Raw genomic sequence first — 25,047 nt, forward strand, 5'->3', positions numbered from 1 at the left:
ATTGAACTGCGGCAAATAATAACGACATAGCAACAAACAGCGCGATGAGCAGCCTAAAAACTACCCTACTACAATTTAAGCTAGACATCGAGGTTCTCACTGACGCGATCCTGTTCGCGGTCAAGGGAGTAGTCCATCCGCGAATTCTACCTCCTAATCAATCAATCACGCAGCGAAAACAGTCGAAAGCGCAATCTCAAACGCAAAATTGCCACTACCAGAGGGCAGCTTTTCGGCGCTCCCAGTTATGAAAATTTCAAAATTATCAATATTGTATGCCGAGAGTTACCTAATTTACCAAATTGCGATCCCTCTTCTCGATACACAAAAATTTAATTTATACAAAGCATTACCCCTACCGGCGATGCAACGAATTCTAAACAGCTAGGAGGTAGCAGCATATATTTGGCCAGAACATCAGTACTTCGCAATGAGCGAATCAAATCGTACCTATATGCCGCTATTTCAGGAAAAAAAGAAAAACTCAGGAAAATTAGTAACTTGCTCATAGCCGTAAACCCGGAATCTGTAAGGGAGGTGCACGCTAACGCGGCGTGCGAGATTATAATAGCTGCCGGTCGCGCATTGAATAACCCTGGGCACTGCGACGTCAGTATTCGTCAGCTCAAGGACACATTCTGGCTACGGCCGCAGAAAGCTAATACTTAGATATTCTCCACGTATTCAACCGAAAATATATACATCCAATGTCTAAGATTCATCTTTCAATACCGTGCACTTAGATCTTTCAAAAACCGTTGCCGAATGAAACCAATCAAAAAATACTTTATCCGAATTCGAATCAGCAATTAAAACGGAAGCGGAAATTCAGGCAGTGAATCTACACAGTATAAAATTAGAAGCGCTAGAATCGGGGATAGGCCTTCGCGATATTGCCGCAAAAGCCCGCGAGCAAGTGCAAAGCAAGGCAACAGCGTGCAAGGTGCTTGACGAAAACACAACCATTCTTGGATACTCCGCGTCGGCAATCTTAATAGGGGTAATTGCGCTAGGTGGCGCCTGTTGGTACGTAAAGAGCAGACGCGCCAGTAACCCCATAGAAAAATTCATCCGGCAGCAAGAAACGAGAATGATGGTGGACCAAGTGCACCAGCTAACGCGCAGTCGTAACGTGATCAACATTCAATAAAAAGGTTCGATAAAATTAAAGCCCTCTCACGCTCAAAAATATCAAAGTCAAAAGCCAAGCTGCATGGAAAGAGGGACAAAATGCGAGCTCTCTAGGAGCAAGCCTACTAGCAGAATAACCTTTATTATATATTTGTACACATAATATTAATCAAATGGGAATATTTAGATATAAGTTGCGCTTAGGCCATACCAGCCAAGCCGCAGGTAGCGCAAGTAGCGCCCATAATCATTAGTAACGCCAAGTGCGATATAGTTTTTCTTTTCAGCTATACTTATTATAGCGCAATGATCATAATATAAAATATTGTTATACCAATTTTCGTCAATGAAATTAATAATTTTTTATATCTAATTTTAAGAAATATTTGTATGTAGGAGCTCTGGTCCCCCCGAAAAATGTACAGCAGCGAAATTTACATTTACACTAATATATATATATATCTTCCTATATTATATAGTCATTTTGGCAAGACTCCCCCCCACCACCCCCCACCACCCCCCACCACCCCTCCACCACCCCCCCACCTTGGCCCCCCCACCAAAACACGTAAAATTCTTTCATTTTTCTGTTATTTTCGAAAATCTCAAAAACCCCCCCACCACCCCCCACCGCCCCCCCCATCGCCCCCCACCACCCCCCCGCCTCGTCACGGACGAGCACCAGGCTCTCCGTCGGCACATCCGGTGGTACTACCGACGATGCAGGCGCATCGTCAGCGAAATAAGCCGCCACCTGAGAGCTCGCGCGTGCAGAAATGCAAGGTATGCATCTCCATTCGCGCGACCGTTCGCCGTCGACGAGTCGCGTCGACGACAGAGCGGGCAGATCACCGGCGACAACCAAACTGGACGGAGCTCCCTTTTTGGGACTAATACACGAGCTTGTTCACCTCTGCCTTCTTCTTTTCTGCGCCTCCAAGTGCTCTCTGGGAGCACCTACCCATTCCGTGATAATATCAATTACGTCTGCGCATGCGCTGAAGTATGTACAAATAGCGTGAAAAATTGGTTCCAGAGCTCATTCTTCTCTGATCTCTAGAAGTGGTAACATCGGTGAATTCTATTATTTTGATTAATAAAATTGTCTGGAATATACTTTTATAGTTATTCACTCGAATTATTGCAGTATCGAAAGCAAAATAAACGTTTGGAAGACTGCGTAGGTTGAACTTACACACATACTAAAAATATGTATGCGGTAAGTATGATCCTTTTATAATACACAAGAATAAAATTAAACAATAACAGAAATCTTGAAATATGACAACGTTTGGAGTGCGATCAGTGAAGAAAAGCCAACTGATGCTGATAAAGTAGTACCATGATCTACCTACTCTTAAGTTTATATCTAAATTAAAAACATATATTAATAAGAAAAGAAATTTTAAAAACCACCTGATTATTAATGATTTTAATATTAACATTATGAAAGAAGATATTGCTAGCCACGAATTACTTAACAATATGCTCGGAGAAGCCTTCCTGACTTTATATATACAACAAGACCTAATGATTCTGGCGTCAACGAAACATGCATTGATAATATCTATATAAAATCTCAGTCTATTAGCACTAAGACTTTTAAAATATCCATCCCTTTTACAGATCATTATCCACTATTATTGAAAATGGAAAAACCACCAAATATAATAAATAAAACTGTACAGCATTAATATGACTATACTAAATTATATAGAATAGCAACCAAGAGAGACTGGAATATATTAGAGTCAATGCATGATCCTCGTGAAGCTACAAACTTTCTTATAAATAAGATAAAAGAAAAAAATCCAAGAAAGGATTGGATTTCCAAGGCAATAATCATATCATGTGAAAAAAAGAACAATTATATTTTAAAATGAAAAAGGAACCAAATAATGATAAAATAAAACTAGAATATAAAAACTATGTGAAGCATCTTGATAAAGTGATTAATGAGGAAAAAATGAATTGTGAAAGAAAACGAATTAAGAAGAATATGAGCAATTCAAAAGAACTTTGGAAATACATAGAAAATAAAATGGGAAATAATTTGCAAACCGAAAATACTATAAGTAAAATTGAAATTAGTAATGATAATATAATAGATAACCCAGTTCAAAATGCTAATAACATGAATTCCTATTTTTGTAAAATTGGACAAAATATAAGTGATAAAATAATAAATCCACAGGGTAAACATTTAAAATTGCCACCTATTAACATACACTCTATATTTATAGAACCGACTAGTAATTTAAAGATACTCCAAATTATTCAAACTATGAAATTAAAGAATGAGGGGGGGGGGGGGGGAGTAATAATATTACAACCAAATCCCTGAAAACAATATCATATATTATTGTTAATGCACTGTCTCATATTTTTAACTTATTACTTTCCTTGATCTGGCAAAAGCTTTTGACACTGTTAATCATTCGATTCTGTTAGATAAATTATATAATTATGGTGTCCGAGGGGAAGCCCAAAAACTAATATCAAGCTACCTAAACAATAGAAGGCAAAAAGTAAGGATTAGAACGAATGAAAGTTGTTATGAAAGTATAACTACGGGTGTACATCAAGGCACTAATTTGGGACTACTCCTGTTCATTATTTATGTCAATGACTTATTAACTGATCGGAACGAAAGTACTATCTCTCATATATATATAAAATGTCTAAATATATGCAAACCGATACACTCAAAATGATATATTATGCATTCTTCCATATCATCGTAAGCTATGGAAACAGCATGGGGTGGTGCTTAAAAAATAAGCTCGACCTACTACAAAGGGCACAGAAAAGTATTTTAAAACTTGTAAACAAGTAAAAATTCAATGAACCCCTTGAATATGACACAAATTTTTGCATATGAGTGCGCAATATACCACTGTATTGATCTCAATAAATTTTATGAAATGTCTAGCAGTGTAACTAGAAACAAACTTATAATACCGCCTAAGAGCTCTAAAGCAGTTAGTGATAAAAATAACTACATAAGAGCGATACAAGTATACAATTGTCTTCTAAAGAACAAAATTAATCTTAAAGTCCTAGATATTAGCAAAAAATATAATAAGACCAAAATAAAAAAATGGATTAATATTATAGAATCAATAGTATATTACAAGCAATATTTGAATAATGGAATTATAATCTGTTATGGTTTTGGGTTTGTTAAAATTGTTAATTCTGTTCAAGATTTTTTGAAGATCTTGGAATCTAGTTTTAAGTTGTTCTTAAGTAGTTTTAAGTAATATGTATCATACTGGACCTATGTACAGGTATTTGTGTCTAAAGGATGTTTTGGCTGCCTTTGTAACGGGGATTTTACGAAATAAATACATTGAAGTACAGCCAGCCGCTATGCGTACAGCGACCGTTCTCTTAGTCACCGAAATGTAAGTCCCTTCTTGCTACTATCGCAGCTTGGCTCGTGTAATTGATATTTACGGGAGTACCGTCAGTTTTATTGCAAAACGTTTAACCGGTTCAACGCGTCGAATTCGTGGCTAGAAAAAGCACGCAGCGATCAATTTGTTTAAAATTAACACAAAGAAAAAACACGAATCAGCGCGAACTGCCAGACGGAGATGATCAAATGAGCATCCCGAAAATCTTTAACATATCCCCGGACGTATTTATGTCAACTGAGCAGAGCAAACGCAGAGATTTTCCCTTCGCTTCCCGAAAACGATTTTCAAGGATGCTCTTGGCTGACATAGCAAAACTGAGAGGGATCTCGCAAACGACCTGCAATCTCAAAAAGCAGTGATTAAGATAGAGAAATTAGTAACACGCGGCGCTTGGAGAGCTCGTAAGAAAATCGGACGGAAACTAAATACGCAAAACCAACTAAAGCAGCCGAGCCACTGCAATAAAGGTTACGGGAAAACTGAACCTACTGCGCCCGTTCTCGATTATGCACTGGTCGATAAAAGTGTTTCGAAAAAATTTAAGCCCAATCGCCGCGTTGTCAAACATAGTTGTTTAAACTTATTAGATTTCGGCAACAATTCGAGAAATAAAATCAGCAAAATCGCCGGCGACATCAAGAGCTTGGTCCCGAAGCTCAAAACTAATCGAATGGCTCAAGACAAAACGAAAAAACATGTACAAGCTGATTTGCGCGAAATGAGCCGGGCCAAGGCCATCTTTGATAATAACTACTATCCAGTTGATCAGAAATTGCCAGACCCTCGCAACAGAGCAAACTTAATGGCAATTATCCTATTCAATGGCAATCCGAATTTTTTAGAAAAATTAATCCAGCTCTGGTTGCGTTTACTATGACTCGCAGCAATTTGCAACGAAAAATACGAAATGATGACTAGCTTGCGCTGCACGCGTCAAGGCTTGTAAAAGAACGCGGAATAGCCGGGTCAAATATCGGCGGCTTAACATCCGTCTTCCGAAATAGAAAGATTTTAGCGATCTAATTTATCAAGACGTCGCATAATTTAGAGTTAAGAAATTAAATAAAATTGAAGGTTAAAATAAAAAATATATATATAAACACGTATAATAATTACATCAAATAATATCATTACTAAGTAAAAACGAAAAACCAACCTAAAACGTTTTTAAATCATTTGACTTAAAAATAACCACGATAAATTCACGGCACAAGATTTGATTTTTTATAAAGATACTGAGACGGGTCATATTTTGCTAAATTCTTTAATTCACAAAAGATTTATAGCTCGCTCAAATTTAGTGAAAAAGTTTAAAGAAAATAATAAAAGAACTATGCTATGTGTCAAACAACAATTAATTTTGTCGAGCAAAGCTAAATAAACAAAAATTTTTAGTGCAAAATAGCAATTCTTCTAGTTAATTAAAGCGTTTCAAAATCTGCGAACCCCAGCTTCATTCGTTTTTTTTACTTTTTTTTTACGCGGCACCGGACGTGCCGCTTAGAGAATACAACATAGAACAAAATTTACAATAATTGCAAAAAAAAAAAAATAAAACAGTAAAAGAAAAACGAATAGCAATAAACTAATTAACAAATTAAATAAGTATTCACATAAAAATTCAGCGAAAAAGACGCGACCGACGAGCACGTGAAACATAATATCATATAGACACACGTACATACCGGGTGTCCTGAATCAATTAAGATTCGACATTGCCATTATGCAAATAATTGATCCTATTGTTCTATACCCTACTTTATTCTATTGCATTTTCAATTATTTTCTTAACTACCATTTTTACAAGTTCAATAATATAAGCTTATAATTTACAACGCTGATGCTGAGATGTGAAAATCGAGAAACGAAGTGAAAACGTATAAATCGAAGAAGTAAACGATTAAATCAATAGAACACAGTTAACTTTGAAATAAAACATAATAATTGTATCGCAAATGCTATTATTTAAATTTATTTTTAGTTAAATAAAAACAATTTTACGCGTGCACACGCTCAGACGATAAACCAAAGTAAATCAGTCGCTGGTATACATAGCAATACGCTCAAACGATATAAAAATAACTATGACAATTCAACAAGTTGTCTATACGCAACCGCACGAAAGCAGATACTTAATTTCTTTATCTAAGCCGGTACAGCAGCACATTACGATTAAAATTTACACGAAAAAATCGAATAGCACGAACATTACTACGGAAGCGGGGAGACAAACTAAAGTCTAGGGTCACCCCCTAGATCAAGCGCAAAGGTTATGCGTAGATGAGAAGACAGAAGTAGGGAGAAAATTAAAGGCTAGGTTCATCACCTAGATATTTTGAGCTGATTCTGTGTCGAATCAGTGAAATTCACACGACAACAAGCCAAATCATACTAGAGCGAAAGTCTCTATTTTTCAAACCCAACAGGGTTCACTTCGACTTCTCCCAACGCTTGCCCGGAGCCTATAGAGCACCTAGGGGTCCTGTCGAAAATCGAGCCTAGAAAACTTGAACAATGACCAGCATATAGGGAGATAGAAAGGCGCTGAGGCCCGTCATTTATTAAATATGAAGCCCATGAAGAACCGAAATCATAAGGAGCCATATGAGCTCTGAGACGTGCAAAGTGCCATCTTACTAGAGCAACAAGCCAGCATTTTTTTATAAACCAAGCAACAACGCGTATTAATTTTTTTTAATCGGTCATACATCCGACGTAGCGAAAATGTAACCAAGCGACACGCGCAAAAGAAAAAACAATCGATTCTAAAAATAAAAAGGAAAAACGCATACTTATATTACATAAACGATTAAAAGAGTTTAAATGTTCCACGATTTACGTAAATTCAAAAACAAAAGGAAAAATTTTCGCAAGAAGAGTCCATTGCTCATAAGCAGAATAAGGAATACCTCATAAGGAATAAGGTAAGAAATTAAAGTAAATTATAAACAAGACCACGTAAATAACAAAATTAAAGGAAAGAATAAAAGAGTCGATCGTGGGAGCAAATCGTATAACTTGACCATTTATGCATTTGCTAGATAACTGTATAGTTGTCCGTCCCCACCAAACTCGTTAGAATAAATAATATTTTTGAGGGGGAATTATCCAAATTCTCCCATAACAATGATGTTATTACGGAGATTTTCGAAAAGGAAATAAAATTAGATGATAAAACATTGAATTATAAAGTTTTTCTGGCTCCAAAAACAATTATTGAGTAATGACACGCTATTGAATATTTAAGTATAAATACAGCAGAAGACGGTAATGGAGAACATTCAGATATCATGTTACCTTTAGAATTTTTTAATTCGCTAACTACTTATGGACTTCCAGACACATATCACGATTAAAACTTGGTGCCATTGTAATTATTTCAAGAAACTTAAATATAAACGATGGTCTCTGTAATGGGTCAAGGTTAATAGTAAAAAGTTATTAAAATATTCAATTGAAACAGAAATTTTAAGTGAAAAACATATTGAAGAATTAGTTATAATACCAAGAATAACTTTACCACCATCTAGAGAAGAATCACCATTTGATATGCGTCGAAAACAATATTTCATAAGATTAGGTTTGCAATGACTATTAATAAATCACAAGGACAATCATACAATCAAGTTGGTGTATACCAACCATCACCACTCTTCAGTCACGGTCAATTACACGTCGCTCTTTCAAGAGTAAGACATCGGAAAAATTTGAAATTACTATTATTTAAAAACGCTATAAAAGACGGATCAAAAGAAGCAAATAATAAAAAAATTTACACTAAAAATATTGTGTACAAAGAAGTTTTATGAATCACTTTGAAAAAGCAGCATTAACAAAACAATCAGCTGCGACATTAAGATAAATGCAGCGCTGATGGATACCTTGAGAAATTAAAAAAAAAATTATCTGCAGTATTTTTGTGAATGCAGCACTGGAAACTAATATTATGATATAATATTAGTATAATAGAATAATAATGGGTTAGGGAAAAAACAATTTCAGTTCTTCCTAATAGATGGCGTTAAAGTTGTATATCTATAGTAATGCTTATTTAATGAAGCCGCACTATAGCATGTTTAGAAGTTTAAAGTCTTGAACGGACGTGCCTCAACTTCAACCTCACCCGGTGTTCCAGCTAGAAAGATTTAAGGTCAGTGGATCGTTTTCCGTTTTCTCCGGTCGTATCCGTCTCGCGGGTGAACGGCAGTTCCACGATCGGTTTCGCGAACGAAAAGGTTATATCGCGTACACGTTAGTTAACTCCAGATCGCTGTCTTTATCTCTTTATATTGTGTTCCGTCGAAGTATTGTGTTGTCTCGAGTAATAAGCGAAGTGCAGAAGTAAGGATTTTTATGATAGAAGTGTAGAGTTATTTTGTGAAAACGTAGGTTAATACTTGGCGCCGACATTTGGACGCACGAGGCGTAAGGTGGTTGGGCAATTCTAGGTCGTTCGGCGTTTGCGGAATTCGCGTGCGACATAATTGTGTGAGTGAGTGAGAGACGAAAAGTGCGAGCTAGTGTGTGTGATCTGGTTGCTTCTTGAGCCTTGAGACGCGCGTGAGTCACGCGGGATATCTTTCGTGTACGGGTATTTGTTTGTCGGAGTGGCCTTTGTTCACGGGTTATCTCAGCAAGTTGTACGAGTCGATTATAAATTGTAAGAATTTACTAAGAATATACAGTTTCGTCTGATAAACCACGTGTCTCTATTATCCCGAACCGCCCTCTCTCCTTACCGTTTTTCGGGGCTGCAGCTAGCAGAGCAAACCACGTGCAAAAAACCCTCGCGCCGGAAAACAAAGAGTCGCGAGACTCTGGCGTTCACGAGGAGCGCCTGGCGCCACCAGGTTATTTTCCAAGCCCCGGGCGAGTGATTGCACCATAACTGGGATAGCACAAAAACCCCAGTTACAGTCTATAGAATATTCTAGAGTACAAAGTAGCATCATTCGTTTACTGATTCAAAAATTATTGCGCTTTCACAATGGAGATTCCAGAAGGCCACTTTTGTCACATTTTGCTTTTCTACTTCCAAAAAGGGAAAACTACAGCGCTGGCTCATCGAAAATTGTGCAGTGTTTATGGTGATCAGTGCTTAAGCCAGAGTCAGAATTGGTTTGCTTGATTTCGTTCCAAAAATTCGATCTTAAAGATAAACCTCACCCTGGTCGGCCAACCGAGCTAAAAAAATCGAGATAGACCGACATATTTCATCTCGCGATATCGCTATGGACCTAAACATCGACCATAAAACATTTTCGAACCATTTATATAATACTGGATACAAAAAGAAGCTCGATTCTTGGGTTCCTCATGAATTAACGTCAAAAAATTTAATGAACCGAGTTTTCATTTGTATATCTCTGTTTAAACAAAACGAAATCGAGCCATTTTTGAAACAAATAATTACGGGCAATGAATAATGGATCACGTACGACAATAATGTGCGAAAGAGATCGTTGTTGAAGCCCGGAGAAGCTTTACAAACAGTTGCGAAGCCCATATTGACGCAAAGGAAGGTGTTCCTAAGTGTTCGGTGGGATTGGAAGGTATTTTTTATCATAAGCTGCTCGAACCTGGACAAACCATTAATTCGACTATTTACTTTCAAAAACGAATGTGATTGCAGCAGGCGATTGAAAAAAAATGGTCAGAATTGATCAATAGGAAAGGCGTTGTCTTCCATCACGACAACGCTAGACCGCACATAACTTTAATGACTCGTCAAAAATTGAGAGAGTTTGGCTAGAAAGTTTTGATGCATCTACCGTATAGCTCGGAACTTGCCATGTCTAACTATCATTTGTTGCGGTCTCTGCAAAACTCTCTTAATGGTGTAAAACTGGATTCAAAAGAAGCTTGTCAAAATTACTTGGTTATGTTTTTCGCCAAGAAACCTCAGTTCTTGTTCTACAGTGACGGAATTATGGTTTTGTCAGAAAAGTGGCAAAAGGTCATCGATCAGAATGGCATGTATATCATTGATTAGTGTTCAAAATTTATATTAAAAAATTTACCTTAAAAAATATGAAAAAAAAAACGAAATTACATTTTCCCTAACCTAATATAAAACAATAAAAAAAGCTTAAAAGAAGCATTTTTATAGAAGCATCTTTAAAAACAATAAGAAAAAAAAATATATGACTCTTGAATGTTTTACCTTACCAGCACGTCCTCGACGTGAGAGTCGGTCAACACATTGATGAGGCTAACGCTAGAAGGATTGAAAAATGTTATATAATTTTTTGTCGCTTTTAAGCAAAATTTGTGAATTGGAAATTTCATACATATTGTCTACGCATGCGCGAGATTGTGTATAAAATGCCAGAAAAGCGGATGTATTGCTCAGTCTCTCTTCGCACTTTGAAGCGGAAAGTTCGATGGATTGGGTAATTTTGAAACAAACAATAGTCCGCGCATGCGCAAGTTTGTGTTTGAATAACCAGAAGAGCGGATTTATTGCGCAGTCTGTCTTTGCACTTCGAAACGAAAAGTCAAAAGATATGTAACGGTCCTGACTTGAGTACACTGCGAGAGACGCGCGCACAAAAAATATCGCGACTAGGGAGTATATCAAAAAAGTGATCAGCGCCGAACCAATCAGCGAGCAGCATCAGCGGCGGACTGGAAGGGGAAGCGGTAGCAGTAGCAGCGCCAGCGGACTTGAGTGAGAAGCAAGCAGCAGTGGCTCGGCGCAGTAGCGCCTCAGGAAATAAAAGGCGCCTCATCTACCTCCTCAGCCTCATTCGCTCGACCGGGCTCCAACGTAACGGAGCAATACGCTTCCTCTCCAAGTAGAGTTCGGTCAGAGCAACTTATTGGGCGCGAGTCAAGAAGCTGGCAATAAGTCCAGTCTCTTACTCGTGCGGTTTAAATTAAATTAAAATTCTAACTGATAACGTAGAGAACAATAAATTATATTAAATATAAAAATATATATTTCTTTTTCTTTTCTAGCAACTGTGTATTACGATTTCAGAGGCAATAAGTCCCCTAAAGGTCAACTATACAAAACTCTTTTTTGCGAAACGGAACATTCCAGAGACACTACGTATCTAGAGAAAGTTCCAGTTAAGACGAATATCTCAAACAGCAATACGTCTGTTTGATTGAGAATCTTAAACACTTTTTTAAATGATTGCAAACATACATTTCTTTTCAGCTATATTAGTCTTGGCTACTATACGTTAGCCAAGTACGAAATGCAAACATATAAATTGAATTTCAAAACAAAAGAGATTCAAATACCACGACATCCCGGACCAATAAAAAATATTTAAATAGAGTTCAGTCGGAGCGTTTCATTGGCGATCCTGCCAGGATGTCTGGTTGTAAATTTTGAATTAATTCTAGAAATTTATCTTAAATCACGTAAAAGAATCTAACGTTAAAATAAAAATTAATTAAAAATGGCGGTAGCTAATATTTTTTCGAGTACGCGTAGACTGATTATAACCAAAGAATTACTCTTGTAAAATCCAAATCAATCATATAGTCAAATCGTATCAATAGAAGATGGAAATCGAACTCTTTCTGAAGACATAGATGGTCATACAAAATGAGTACAAGCAGTACAAGACACCTTGGTACACTTATTAGAAAGATCAGATAAAACAGTAGAGATCATACAAGATTATGAAAAACAAATATCTGGTTTATCCTAGGGATGTTGATATTTGATGATAATATTGATAATTGTTTATCGATATTATCACAACATATAATGTCGATATCTTTAAAATATCGGGTTAAAAATATCGATATTAAAAATATCGATACTTTTTAACCTTATGTGTTCTATTTTATAAAAAAAAATTTTAATGTATTGAAAAACTTTATTAGAGTTTAGCCTAAGTAATACAAAAATAAACATTGCACAAAAAATGTATCATAAACAAAAAGTTTTACAATTTATAAATTCCAATAACTTATTGGCAATAAGTTTAAAAACAGTAATTCTTGGAAATGTTTCGAAGTCAATCGGCTTCTGTTCCGAGATATTATTAGGCCAGCCGTTGAAAACAAACGCTCGGACGGAACCGAGGTTGCAATAATTGTTAAGTAGCGAATAGCTAAATCAGCTAAACGCGAGCTTGAATGAAATTTCCAGAATTCTAATGGATCTTGATTTTTGGAAATAGGTAGTTCGTTCTTCCGGCATCTCTTCTTTATTTTGATTCTGTTCCATCTGAGCTCGATTGACGTTAACTAATTTTTCGTGGTAACTCCAGAAATCATCACAGTCATCAGTAGATTCTTGACTTTGGTTACTTTCGCATTCATTACTTGATGAATTTACATCAATTAAATCTTTATGTAGAAATTTAGATATTTTATTTATTGCATCAGCGCACGCAATTTTATTTGTGAAGTATAACTTCTTAAAACGAGGATCTAATAAAGTAGATATCGCACACATCTTATTTTTTTCTATATGTTCAAATCTTTTTTTAAACTGTTCTTTTAGTTTAGATTTAAAAGCAATCGCTGTCGCAGTATTTATACTGCTACTTTCCATTTCTTTCACCAATATTTTTATGACTGGTATTGCCTCGCTGCCAGTTACATAATTCTCTCCAGAAACGATCTTTGTTGCAGAGTAGAAAGGTTTCAATAAAATTGTTAACTCTTTTAGAATTTCAATCTCATCTGCAGTAACCATGGAAGGACATTTTGGTAATTGTAATAAGATATGCGCTACTTTATCCAATAAGGAAATAAACCTTTCGAGCATCTCGTAGTCAGAGTTCCATCTGGTCTCTACACTTTGGATTAAGCGGTCTTTGGTAACTTCGCGTAACTTATCCGATGCGTTGTTTGACTGTTTGAAAAATCTAATAATTTCTTTCACTTTGGCTAATATAGGTTTAATATCATCAGAGGTAAGTATCGACGACGGAACAAGATTGAGTGTATGAGCTAAACAATTGAGACATCGATCTTCTCCGAAGGCATCTTTCACAGCCTTTTTAATGTTTGCTGCATTGTCGGTTACGACAGCCACAACCGACTATAAATCAATGTTCCATTCTTTAATAATTTGCAGTAACCACTTCTTTAAATTGTCTGACGTGTGATTATCGTTTAGTTCCGTTACACCTATATTTATAGACTGTAGTTTATAGTCTTTGATAAAATGGCAGGTCACCCCTAAATAACTGATGATATTTAACATGTCTGACCAAACGTCCGTCGTCAAAGCAATATATTTGACTTTTGACAAATCATTTTTTACAATGTTCGAGAGACATTCATATTTTGCTTCCATTTTTTGTGTTATTATTACACGACATGGTATTTTATATAGCGGTGCCGCATAATTTAATAATGTGCGTAATCCTATCTTCTCGACGCAGTTGTAGGGCATCTGATCTTTAGCTATCATGAATAGAATTCTATTCAGCATTTCGTTCGCCTTAACTCCATCTGAAAATATGCATACAAATTATGCGAAAGAGCGAAAAAATTGTTTCCTTACTAGTATAAGATTTGTCGTCCAACCGAAGAGAGGACCCATTTTTGCATGCATATCGAATATTATGTTTTGTACCGAAAAACTATTTTATAATTCTTATGTAAAATATACGTTTGAATGATGTTTAGTTCCTAAATACATTATCAACTTTTAATTGTTTAGGTTTCAGAGGTCCATTTTCAGTGCTTTTTTGAGATTCACATTTTTCTTTTGTTTCTTGATTCAATTCAGTTTTCATAAAATTCTCGTTGCTCTCCGTCACCGGCGACAACTATATAAAAATAAAAAAGACATTAAAGCTATCTTACATAATTATATACGTATATAGTTATGAATTTATTGTATAACAATTTTACGCTTTTGCGCTGATGCTGATTTGTTGAGATTAGCTGCACTGGAATCTTTCATAGTCCCTAACTTTACATCAGGATGACGAGTTTGTAAATGAGCACGATAATTCGATGTGTTGCCAGAATTTTTTATAGCAGCATTACAAAGATTGCAGGTGATTGATCCATCCAATGCTTTGCTCATATATTTCCAGACGTCGCTTTTTTTTTTGGAGCCACTAGAATGATTACAAAATTAGAATATTTAAAAAATTATTCAAGTTTCTATTAGAATTTTTTTGTGTAGCATATTAAAATATTTTTGTACAGAATTTATCCGGCGTCATATAAAAATTAGAAACAAAATATATGCATACTATTCTAAAGGTAAGGAGATAGGGATCTCGCTTCTCACTCTTGCAGTAATTTGTTAATTCTACCATTCAGTGACTCATTCAATGAAAGAAAAGAAGACTCAACCCATAACCAATATGCTGAAAAGAATAATAGTATGTAATTAAATGATTATTAAGAACTATCACAAAAATTTTAGAAATGTCCTGCTCTACTTTTCTTATTTACTTACTTATCTTCATCAAAATATTGCTAATTTTCGTATTCCCTGTCACTGTCGAAACTACTGTCTATTAAGACTGTGTCTGCTATGCTATCATCGGATAACTCTAATTTTAAAAACCAATCGAATATACTTTCCAAGATACTTTTGATGATAGATAAATTCTCTAATAATTTAGTTCGAATTTTGTAAATATATAATTTATCTACTTCTATTTCTACGGTTTCCCAAAAACCTAAAATTTCTTCTACGGTTTTTCTACTTGACAGTAATATAGATTTAAAATCATATAAATCTTCTATAGCGAAACTGCTTTCTTCGTTTAATCTACATTTTAACCTGCTTAACAAAGATCTTTATTGATCTAAACAGTTATCTAAATCAGCTAGTATATTATCTGTAAGAAATTTTACATTAAAAAAGTCAGTCATACAAAATTTGTTTAGAAATTGAAGACTTGAACTTCTTTATATCCTTACAATTTACAGGTACACATACACATACACAAACGCATACAAACACACATACACACACCGTGTCGCAAAGGTAAATCTTAAAAAATATTGTTACCTTCCAACATGTGTTCGGACTGAGATTGAAACTCTTGGTTGAAATTTCCTGACGCGCACCGTGCTCTCTCTCTCTCTCTCTCTCTCTCTCTCTCTCTCTCTCTCTCTCTCTCTCTCTCTCGCTTTGTTGTTTTCCCTTTACGTATTCAGTTAATTAGGTTAGGTTTATTTTTCCTGCCACAGGCCTGTAGTTGTGGTGCGATCGTGCGAGACTACGACTTACAACTTTACAAGTGCGTAGCGATTCGCGACGTCGAGGCGGTCGATGGCTTCCTCGTGGCTCGTGGCTCGTGCTCGATGTCTCCGATGCGATGTCCATGACTCGCGACGTCGAGGCGGTCGATGGCGTCCTCGTGCTCGATGTCTCCGCGATGATCACGACTCGCGACGTCGAGGCGGTCGATGGCGTCCTCGTGGCTCGTGGCTCGTAGCTCGTGCTCGATGTCTCCGATGCGATGTCCACGACTCGCGACGTCGAGGCGGTCGATGGCGTTCTCGTGCTCGATGTCTTCAATGTCCAGATCTCCCGATGTGCCCGTGCCCGTGTACATCCACCACTGCCACTCGCGAGTCGCGACTCGCGTCTCGCGTCTTCTGCACGTTAATCAAGCGGAAACGCGTGCGCATGTCGCAGTGTCGCAACCTGCGTTTAAAAAAGAAATAGTTATAAAGTTGCCCCACCTGACCCGCGAAATTCAAAAGGCAAATATCGGAAGCCGATATCTTCAAAATTATATCGACATTTCGATATTATCGATATAAATTATCGATATATCGAAAAGAAAATATCGATATAGCTAGATATCGACAAGAATCTTACATCCCTAGTTTATCCACAACTGTAGAAGGAAGCAGTCATAAATGCTTGGTATAAAACGACGATAACGTTAAAATTGAATCAAAGTTAAACGAAATAGAAACTAAATTGGCACAATCTACTACAAAGTCGGAGCGTTTCAGATCAGGTAATTTTAAAACAAAAAATAGTCTACGCATGCACGAGATTGTGTATAAAATGCCAGAAGAACGGATGTATTGCTCAGTCTCTCTTCGCACTTTGAAGCGGAAAGTTCGATGGATTGGGTAATTTTGAAGTCTCTATTGCTCAGTCTGGGTAAGTCGAAAGGTACGTAAAGTGCAGACATTATCAGCACATAGTACTATGAAAACGCGAAAACGCGGTTTGAATATCAACATAAAATCAATATAAAACTAGCGCGCCACACGCTCGCGCTTTGCGAGGAGGCAATCGATTAAAGCTTCTGGGCCAGATAGGGCGTGTCACACCGAAATTGTTATTCAATTATATGTACTAAAAATCGTTTCTAGGGTTAATTGTTTATGTATAAGCGATTTGAAAAAATGTTTGTCACGGTAGAAAGTTGTGATTTTAAAATATTTACAACTTTTACATTTAAGGTTTTTATGTATAATGTATAGCCTCAAAGTTTTATGATAAATACTGGTTTATTGATATAAAATAATCGATTTTGGCCTGTTAACTCAAATTAAAAGCTTTTTTACGCTCAAGTGTAAATAGGAAAAAGTTGTATTTCTTTGAGATCTACAACTTCTTTATAACTTTTTTTTTGTAAAATGCATAGAATTCAAGTTAGAGCCAAAAAACCGTTTTTAGCGATTTTTGGATGTGACCGCATTCTGCGTATACATGCAGAATCGAGCCCAAAATAAATTTGACACCTTACTATTACGAGGGGAGTTCGCACACAAATTTTTAGCCCGATTGATAAAAGTCTCTTAGAGATAATCGTGTAACACCAAAATTTGTATTAAAAAAACACGCAAAAATTTAACAAATTGTGCCCGCATTTTAAAAAGGGTAGACGATCAGGATTAAAAAAAATTAATTTTTAGGTTTGTGCAAGAGGACACTCCTCCTAAAATTTCAGCCCGATCGGTCGAAAATTGCGTGAGATATCGCATCTCACACATTTTTCGATGACAAAACTATAAGGCCTTTCCGTGTCGCGGTCGTGCCTAAATAGAAAACGCGGTTTGAATATCACTATAAATTCAATATAAAAATAGATATTACGTAGTATATTATCTCGTTTGAATCTTTTGTGCTACAAACTTGCTGTGCATATCTCGGCTTGACGGGTTTCAGTAGAAGGGCGCTGTTTGCTTCGAAAATCGGAGATACCGGTCTGAAATTGTTACCCATGAAATGATGTCTTTGTACAAGTAATGTAATTGTACAACTGGTTCAAATAAGATAAGAGTTGCAAAAGAGGTCATTCTAGATAAAGAAAATGTGTTACCTCTGAGGACCGGAGAACCGGAGAACTGGAGAACCGGCGAAAACGCGTTCATGCTTAATATTATTAAAATAATATCAGAATTACCATCAACTACTTTTATTTTCTTCTTCTCATTTTTTACATGTGATGTGTGTTTTACATGCCCAGCCTGATAAGCGAAAACCTCTGCGATTCAGTTTTGAGGTTATAAGAACAGGTTAGGTTATAGAACAGCGAGCGCCTCTATGCCGCGGGTCACAGAAATCTCGCAGATAACCAGAGCACGCGTTTTGCCTAGCAAGCCACAAAAGACGCTTTTTCCGAAGCAAAATCGAGCCGGGAACTGCGTACTTTCGGCCAAGGAATAAAGAAAAATCTGTTGTTTACAATGCAGCTACTGACTAAGTATGTAGCAAAAGCAAATAAGTTGATATTCAATGATACAGAACTGTTATGTGCATTAACAAACAATATAATACCCCTTATAGTTTTATTTTGTAAAGTATTATTTTAGCAACAGTTCTATTGCCACGTTTGTCATCGTACAAACGGTATTGTCAAATAAAAATAACGATGAATACAAATGAAGTTTGACTGCATATCAATCTACGTCGTATCAAGAAATAAACAGTTATTCAGTCCCTTATAAGTATTTAAAGTTCAGTTTTAATCGCGGGTAACTATTCCGTCTACTTCACCACTTATCGGTAGACTCACGAGCTATGATTTTGTATAAATGTACAAATGTAAAATTCTGTCTCCTTTATCATTTATCGGTAGACAGACGAACTATGATTGTACATTTATCATACCTAAAATTGAAGTTCAAGAATTAACACCTTGTTTTTTAACATACCTATACTCTCACAATAAACATGACACAATCATATCTCAACTAAATCTCGACATTATATCGTCGCTCCGTACGAAGACTAGCATAGTTCAAATTTTCAAACGAAAACTAGCACAACTCACGATTTGCCGCGAAGAGTAGCACAGTAGAAAAAGTTTTATAAGCATATTACTGATTTTTTTATCAATTTTTGATTAATTTTAACATAATTATCATGTAACTATTTTTCTATGAAATTTAAACCAAATTCCCTCATTTATACCATAACTAATGTATTTTTAAACAATATCCTGGAGTTTGAGCTTATTTGGGCCATTCGTTCCTTTGGAATCTTACGGTCAGTGAATTATGGACTCCCTACTATACGTAGGTATTATAGAGGTATATAGAAGGTCTAAAACCATCGAAATAAAGGTAATTATGTCTAAGAATAGTAAACAAAATTTGGTTTATTTATATAAGTATTTATACATTTTTAATGAAAAATTTTGATTTTAATTTCGAAGGTGGAGTGCCTTTAAGTTCATGAAAACCTTGGCCAAAGACAGACAAACCTCGAAGTTTTAAAAAGTTTCGAAAATATCTAAAAAAAGTGAACAATTAAAAAAAAATGCTTGTAAAAAATTATTGTATTTGTGAAAACAATTTTAAATTCAGTAAAAAGTTGTAAATTGTGAACATTTAAAAATGTTCATCAGGGACATTTTTGCAAAAATCGGAAAATTTTTATAGAAATTCTTTGTTTAACGTTTGAATTGTGCTAGTTTTTGCGGCAATTGCGCGAGTTGTGCTAGTCTAGCGTGCGTCAAATGAGTTGTGCTACTTATGACGGGAAATTTAAGCAGTGATACTCTTCGTAGGGAGCGACGATATAAGCCTTTACGCTACGCTAAATACAGCAGTAGCTCGCAAGCAATATAGAGTAATAATCTTTTTTTTCTCTCACCATCAAGTTTGACAACTCAGATATGTAATCCCATATACGTTTAGCGCGTTTGCTCAGCAACAACAAATAGCCAACGCCTGTGGTTCGTTATAAAAAGCTGACGCATACACAACGGTAAAAATTTTCGACACTTTCGCAACGATCTATTCCGCTGTGATTGTAGAAAATACATGATTATGATAGAAAAATCAACAGTGAAAAGTGAAGAAGTATTTGAGTTCTTGTAGATAAAATTTTTTCTCCACATACACATTCCCCCGTGCAGAAAGAAACAGATGTATTTGATTACACGCGCCCTATCGTTTAACCTCTTTAAAAAGGAAAATCCAAAATACATGCGCAAGCGCGTTTTATCCTCAGCAGTATCTTCAGATATCAAGTATTACTTTTTTGCTCTCACCCTTAAGTTTAACAGATACACTGATATCCCGTGTACGCTTAATGCATTTGCTAAGCAACAACAAATAGCCAGCGCCTATGATTTGTTATAAAAGGCCAATGCATACACAACAATAGGCGCTTTTGTGCGCGTCGTTGTAAAATTCGAAACGGCGCAACTTTCGCAACGATGGATGTATCACGCTGTGATTGTAACAAAATATATGATTATGGTTGACAAATCAATAGTGAACAATTAAGACGTATTTTAGTTCTTGTATATTAAATTTTTTCTCCACATACATATCCCACAGAAAGAAAGATGTACGGTAAAATGTCCAATACACGGACAGATTTTGAGGAAATTTTAGAAGCTCATTTATTTTGCACGGATAAATTGCAAAGCATCAAAATCCTTTAACACCAACCTTTAGCCGACACAATTGACTTTCAATTAAAAAAAAACGAACCTCAAACAATCAGTTTTTATGATAAAAATAAATTTTGAAGATTGGCATAAAGACACGGTATAGTTGGACATGATTTGATACGATTGAGCCAGTACTTGGACGCGGTGTTAGCCCCAGTAGTTGGACATTGTAATCAAACGTGTCCAACTACTGCTTTATGGTAATCGCGTTTTCGGTAAAGTTAGACAATACTGAAAAAAATTGCTATTATGGGACTCGAGAGCAGTCTTTCAAATCATCCTTGAGAATTGATTTTTGTTAAAATGTTATCAAAATCATTAGTATATTATTAGTAATTGTGTTTACAATGCTGATCCATTTTAGTTTTTGAGGTTACGTTTTTTATTTTATCACAATAGCAAATATTCGAGTGTTCAAGTATAGGTCTAAATTTCCATTTCGTCCAAGTATTAGGCGTTTACCTTATTTGATTAAAAAAACGTTTAACCACTTTAAAAAGGAAAAACACATGAGTACGCACAGTTCATCCTCAGCAGTAGCTCCTAGACATCACTCTCTTGCTAATTGTAAAAGCCTTTTAGAGCGCGTCGATCATTCCTGTGTCTGTCTATTTTTCTCACTATCCGCTTAACCTTCTAATCTTCTTACTAAAATATGCAATATGGAAAGTGCAGAATTTTAAACAAGATTGTAGAATCGTATATATATATTATTATTTATGCAAAAACAATCATAACGCCTCCTCGGATAACCGTTCTTCCGCCATCGTGCCATGATAATATTTGATTTGAATGATTGAACAACGGTTACCTCAGGAGAAGTTCTGCTATGCAAGTATAAATATATTTATTTAAAATGTTGCATTCTACATATTAAATATGTTTAGAAATGTCGAGAATAGTTTAGTAAACTTTAATAAAGAGTAAGTGAGGGTGAAAAGAACCAACGGCGGCAGCGGGTTTTTTTATACTACTATAGAGAGAAAATGAGAAACTATAAAAAAAAAAATGTTTAAGAGTATCGACAGTATATTGAAATTAGTAGCTGAGGGGCAGTAATTAAGAAGCAGTAAGTTTAAGAGAATAGCTGAGAAGTAGTAACTAAGGAGAAGTAAATATAAGAGAAGCAGCTGAGGAGTAGTAACTGAGGAGCAATAATCGAGGGACACTATTCAAGGGGCAGTAATCGAGGGACAGTAATTGAAGGGCAATAATTGAGGGGCAGTAAACAGTAATTTAAAAGTAATAGCTGGAAAACAGTATTCGAGGATGGCAGCAGCGCCGTCGTCTATATTTTATAATATATAGCATACTACAAAAAAATTAAGAAGTAAGTGAGAGGGATAATTCAGGGGGAAAATTGAAGGGGGGAATTCCTGAACCGGCGGCGGCAAAACTCTTTTAGTAATATAGAGAGACAATATAATATATGAGAATCTGTAATAATAGAGCACAAAGCGCCTGCATTTCGATGACCAAAATAAGACAAACTGCTCTACAAAATCGTGGTAGAAATTGGATATTGCGCTCAATATTTCAGAAAAATTACAGGAAAAAATAATCATATTGCTCTAAGTTAATAGTTACATTTTTTTTAATACAGTGTACATAAAGTGCACTTAGCGTACTTAAAAAATTTTCGTCAAAAGTCAAAAAACTATGTTTGATACACATGCAAAAGATGATTCTATATTTTGTGATTTTCTCGCTACGTTCAGGTAACAATGAGCAGTTTTTATTCAATGCATATAAAAATAACGATACACGCACAAAAAGTTGATTCTATACGAGTGTGAGGTTTGTCGCTTAAGGGAAACAAGTGTGTGGTTTTTCGGATTTAATGTCTTACATTTATACCATAGAAAGCGACTATTATAATTATAGATCAAGCATACGAGCCTGCAACCACATGTGCACGCAAAGAGTGCTTACGGCCAGCAGTTGCATCTGATTGTGACATTGCACAACAGTTCGCCGAAAATCGAACAGCCGTTGACATGCGAGTTAGCACTGGTTGCGCGCGGTTGATTGCAACACCTATGTACGCGTATCTTTGTAGTGGCAGATGCTGTTTGACCGCGAGTTATCGCATAAGTAAAATCACGACAATTGCGTGCATCGACACTGAGGCTTTATAAACTTCAGGGTTGATCCAGACAGCGCCTTTTGTTAAACATCACCTCGTGTCCTTAAGACTAAGGCAATCGTCCTGGGCTCCCCCTACTATATAAATGCTCTACCTACGACTGCTAACACCTATATAAATATAGGGGGAGCCCGGGTCGACTACGAATCATCGGTGCGCAATCTGGGTTTGGCGCTAGACTCCAAACTCACGTGGAAAGAGCACGTTACACAAGTTTGTAAACGTGCTCACTCTTTAATGTACCGTCTCTATTTTTTTAGGAAGAGCACTAACCTCAGGTTGCGCCAACACTTGGTGCAAGCACTCCTATTTCCCATCATCGATTACTGTTCACTGGCTTACTGTGACCTGACACAGGAACTTGACTTGAGGCTGCAGAGGCTTGTCAACACGGGAATCCGTTATATCTACGGTGTAAGGAGGGACGAGCACATCTCCCCTTATAGGCGTGAGTTGCAATGGCTTACCACCGCCGGACGTAGGAAATACTTCATGGCCTGTTTTCTAAGGAAAAGGTTCAACACCTCCGTACCTATCTACCTATTAGCCTATTTCAATTTCCACGCCGCGCTCAGACATGTAAGGGGTGAGGTGACCCCTCTGGACATCCCGTCCTTCAGAACGGAGACGCTGAGGAACTCATTTTTCATCAGTGCTTCCTGCCTCTGGAATAGCCTACCATCTCACCTTCGCAACACACTATCCATATCACACTTTAAACAAACAGCTAAATCATACTTCTTTAAATTGGAAAACACGCAAACATGACACAAACATACACTCCCATCAATCTCATTTCACCTCAATCCATTTACTCTTCACACTATCACTTCTTACACAACAATTGTTGATCTTATCTGTATTTTTACTATATTTAAATATGTACAACATAATGTACAACAATAAAAACATATAAATCTAAAATCTAAAAAAATCTCGTGTAGCGTGTGTGCCTGCTTCTTAGGTCTAGCGGCAGTGTTCTAGCGTACCAAATCCGTTCAAATACATAGGGAGCGTGCGAAATCCGTCCCTTGGCTAAAAGGAAACACTGGGGAGCCATCGGAAGCTGTACCGGAACGTAACAAGCGATCTAGCCTAAGGTCCGTCGAGTGGAATCTCCGGCGGCAGAAAGAGCAGCTAACAAACCTTAATTTATACTGCCACGCGGAATCGTAGAGAATATAAGATAATAAGGCAGACCATCTCCTACAAGGTAAGAGATGCGAGAATACCAACTAAGAAAGCGGACAGACGCTCGTCACTCCACCGCGAAAGCGTGACAACCGACATAGTCACGCGTCCACATAACTCCCGTACATCAGATTATCTAAATATCGTGACGCGTCCAATACCTACCGCGTGTCTCTAGTTTGCTCAGTAACATAAGACTCCCAAGCCAACGGATAGTTTCTATAAATAAATAATAATATGTAAACTCGTCTCCCTGTGAAATAAGATCTTTACATGGACTTGTATTGAAATATACTATTTTGTACTTGTATCGAAATGTACCGTTTAAAAGAATTATAAAAAAGTATATGAAAAACTTACTGAACTATGTCTTTGTAATGTGTTGAAAACGAGGTAATCTTGATAGCCCATGGCATAGTGCAAGTTCCAAGAACATTGACTATTCTGTAATTATTGAATCGCACTCTAAAACCAAGTTTTTGGAGAGATCTGGCGCATCTTCGAGCTGCTTTTTTCGCTTCCTCTTCGCTAGTAGCTCCAGTGCAAGTGACTTTTCCAGATGATGAAATCGAAGCTAATGTACATGGTTTTCTTAGCCTCATTCTCACAAGCTAAAATTTTTGTATTCAATTAATACTTTTAAGTTTTAATTAAAATATGTGTCGGAGACTTGACTTACATAAGGAGAGTCCACAACCAAGGCTGTGGATTTGGGTAAAACTGTGGAATACGATTATTTGGCAAGAAATTGAAGGTTACAATTTAAGGGTTTCTTTAATAGACGCTGTGTCTCAAAATGTAAGTCTATTAAGGGGTCACAACACCTTTAAATCCTGAAAAAAAAGAATTGTGAGAAAAAATAACAAAATTAAAGTTAATCATTTTTTAAGTGATATTTAGTATAAATATCTTTAACCTTACCGCGCTAAAACCTTAATTATCCCTGCTGGCCAATTGTGGCACTCAGTGCAATGTTTTGTGAATTTGTTCACTGTCCATAGGATTCCAAGAGGATACTTTGTAGACCTGTAGTTTTGGTATGAATGAAGAGATTTTAATTTAAATGTTAAAAAAATGTTTTATACACAAAAAGTTGGCATAATAAGCGGAAAAAAAAGAAAAAATTCAGTATTTTTATCGTCAAACCATTTCTAAGCATTCAAATAAAAATCCCTGCATTCATATTAAAACTGCAGGTGTACAAAGTATCCTCCTTGAATTTGATCCCAAAAGAACCATTCGTTCACTTGGAATCCTACGGACAGTGAAAAAACTAACAAAGCATTGCACTAAGTGCCACGATGGGCCTGCAGGGATAATTAAGGTTTAGCACGGT

The 25,047-nt window shown here is 36.3% G+C and overlaps 1 protein-coding gene and 1 long non-coding RNA gene across 6 annotated transcripts in view; both read right to left on the reverse strand.

Annotated features, from left to right (window-relative positions):
- LOC100115891 (TATA box-binding protein-like protein 1) overlaps positions 1 to 25,047 on the reverse strand; it is a 101,307-nt gene that overhangs the window by 18,282 nt on the left and 57,978 nt on the right. For all 3 annotated transcript variants that reach the window (XM_031925277.2, XM_031925278.2, XM_031925279.2), the window contains one exon: positions 24,072 to 24,322. In XM_031925277.2, the coding sequence (XP_031781137.1) occupies positions 24,072 to 24,322 (251 nt within the window). The remainder of the gene's footprint in view (positions 1 to 24,071; positions 24,323 to 25,047) is intronic.
- Positions 12,372 to 20,859, reverse strand: LOC103317456. Of its 3 annotated transcripts, none has more exons than XR_001729634.3 (5): positions 14,947 to 20,858; positions 14,738 to 14,854; positions 14,388 to 14,599; positions 14,143 to 14,302; positions 12,372 to 13,982 (listed from the first exon to the last, which is right to left on the reverse strand). It is a non-coding gene; the product is annotated as an uncharacterized LOC103317456 (long non-coding RNA). The 3 variants fall into 3 exon arrangements; XR_004226901.2 differs by having other exon boundaries at positions 13,799 to 13,982; positions 14,107 to 14,302; positions 14,947 to 20,859; XR_004226900.2 differs by having other exon boundaries at positions 13,408 to 14,302; positions 14,947 to 20,859.

Source organism: Nasonia vitripennis (assembly GCF_009193385.2).
Source record: "Nasonia vitripennis strain AsymCx chromosome 2 unlocalized genomic scaffold, Nvit_psr_1.1 chr2_random0008, whole genome shotgun sequence".
Taxonomy (NCBI): domain Eukaryota; kingdom Metazoa; phylum Arthropoda; class Insecta; order Hymenoptera; family Pteromalidae; genus Nasonia; species Nasonia vitripennis.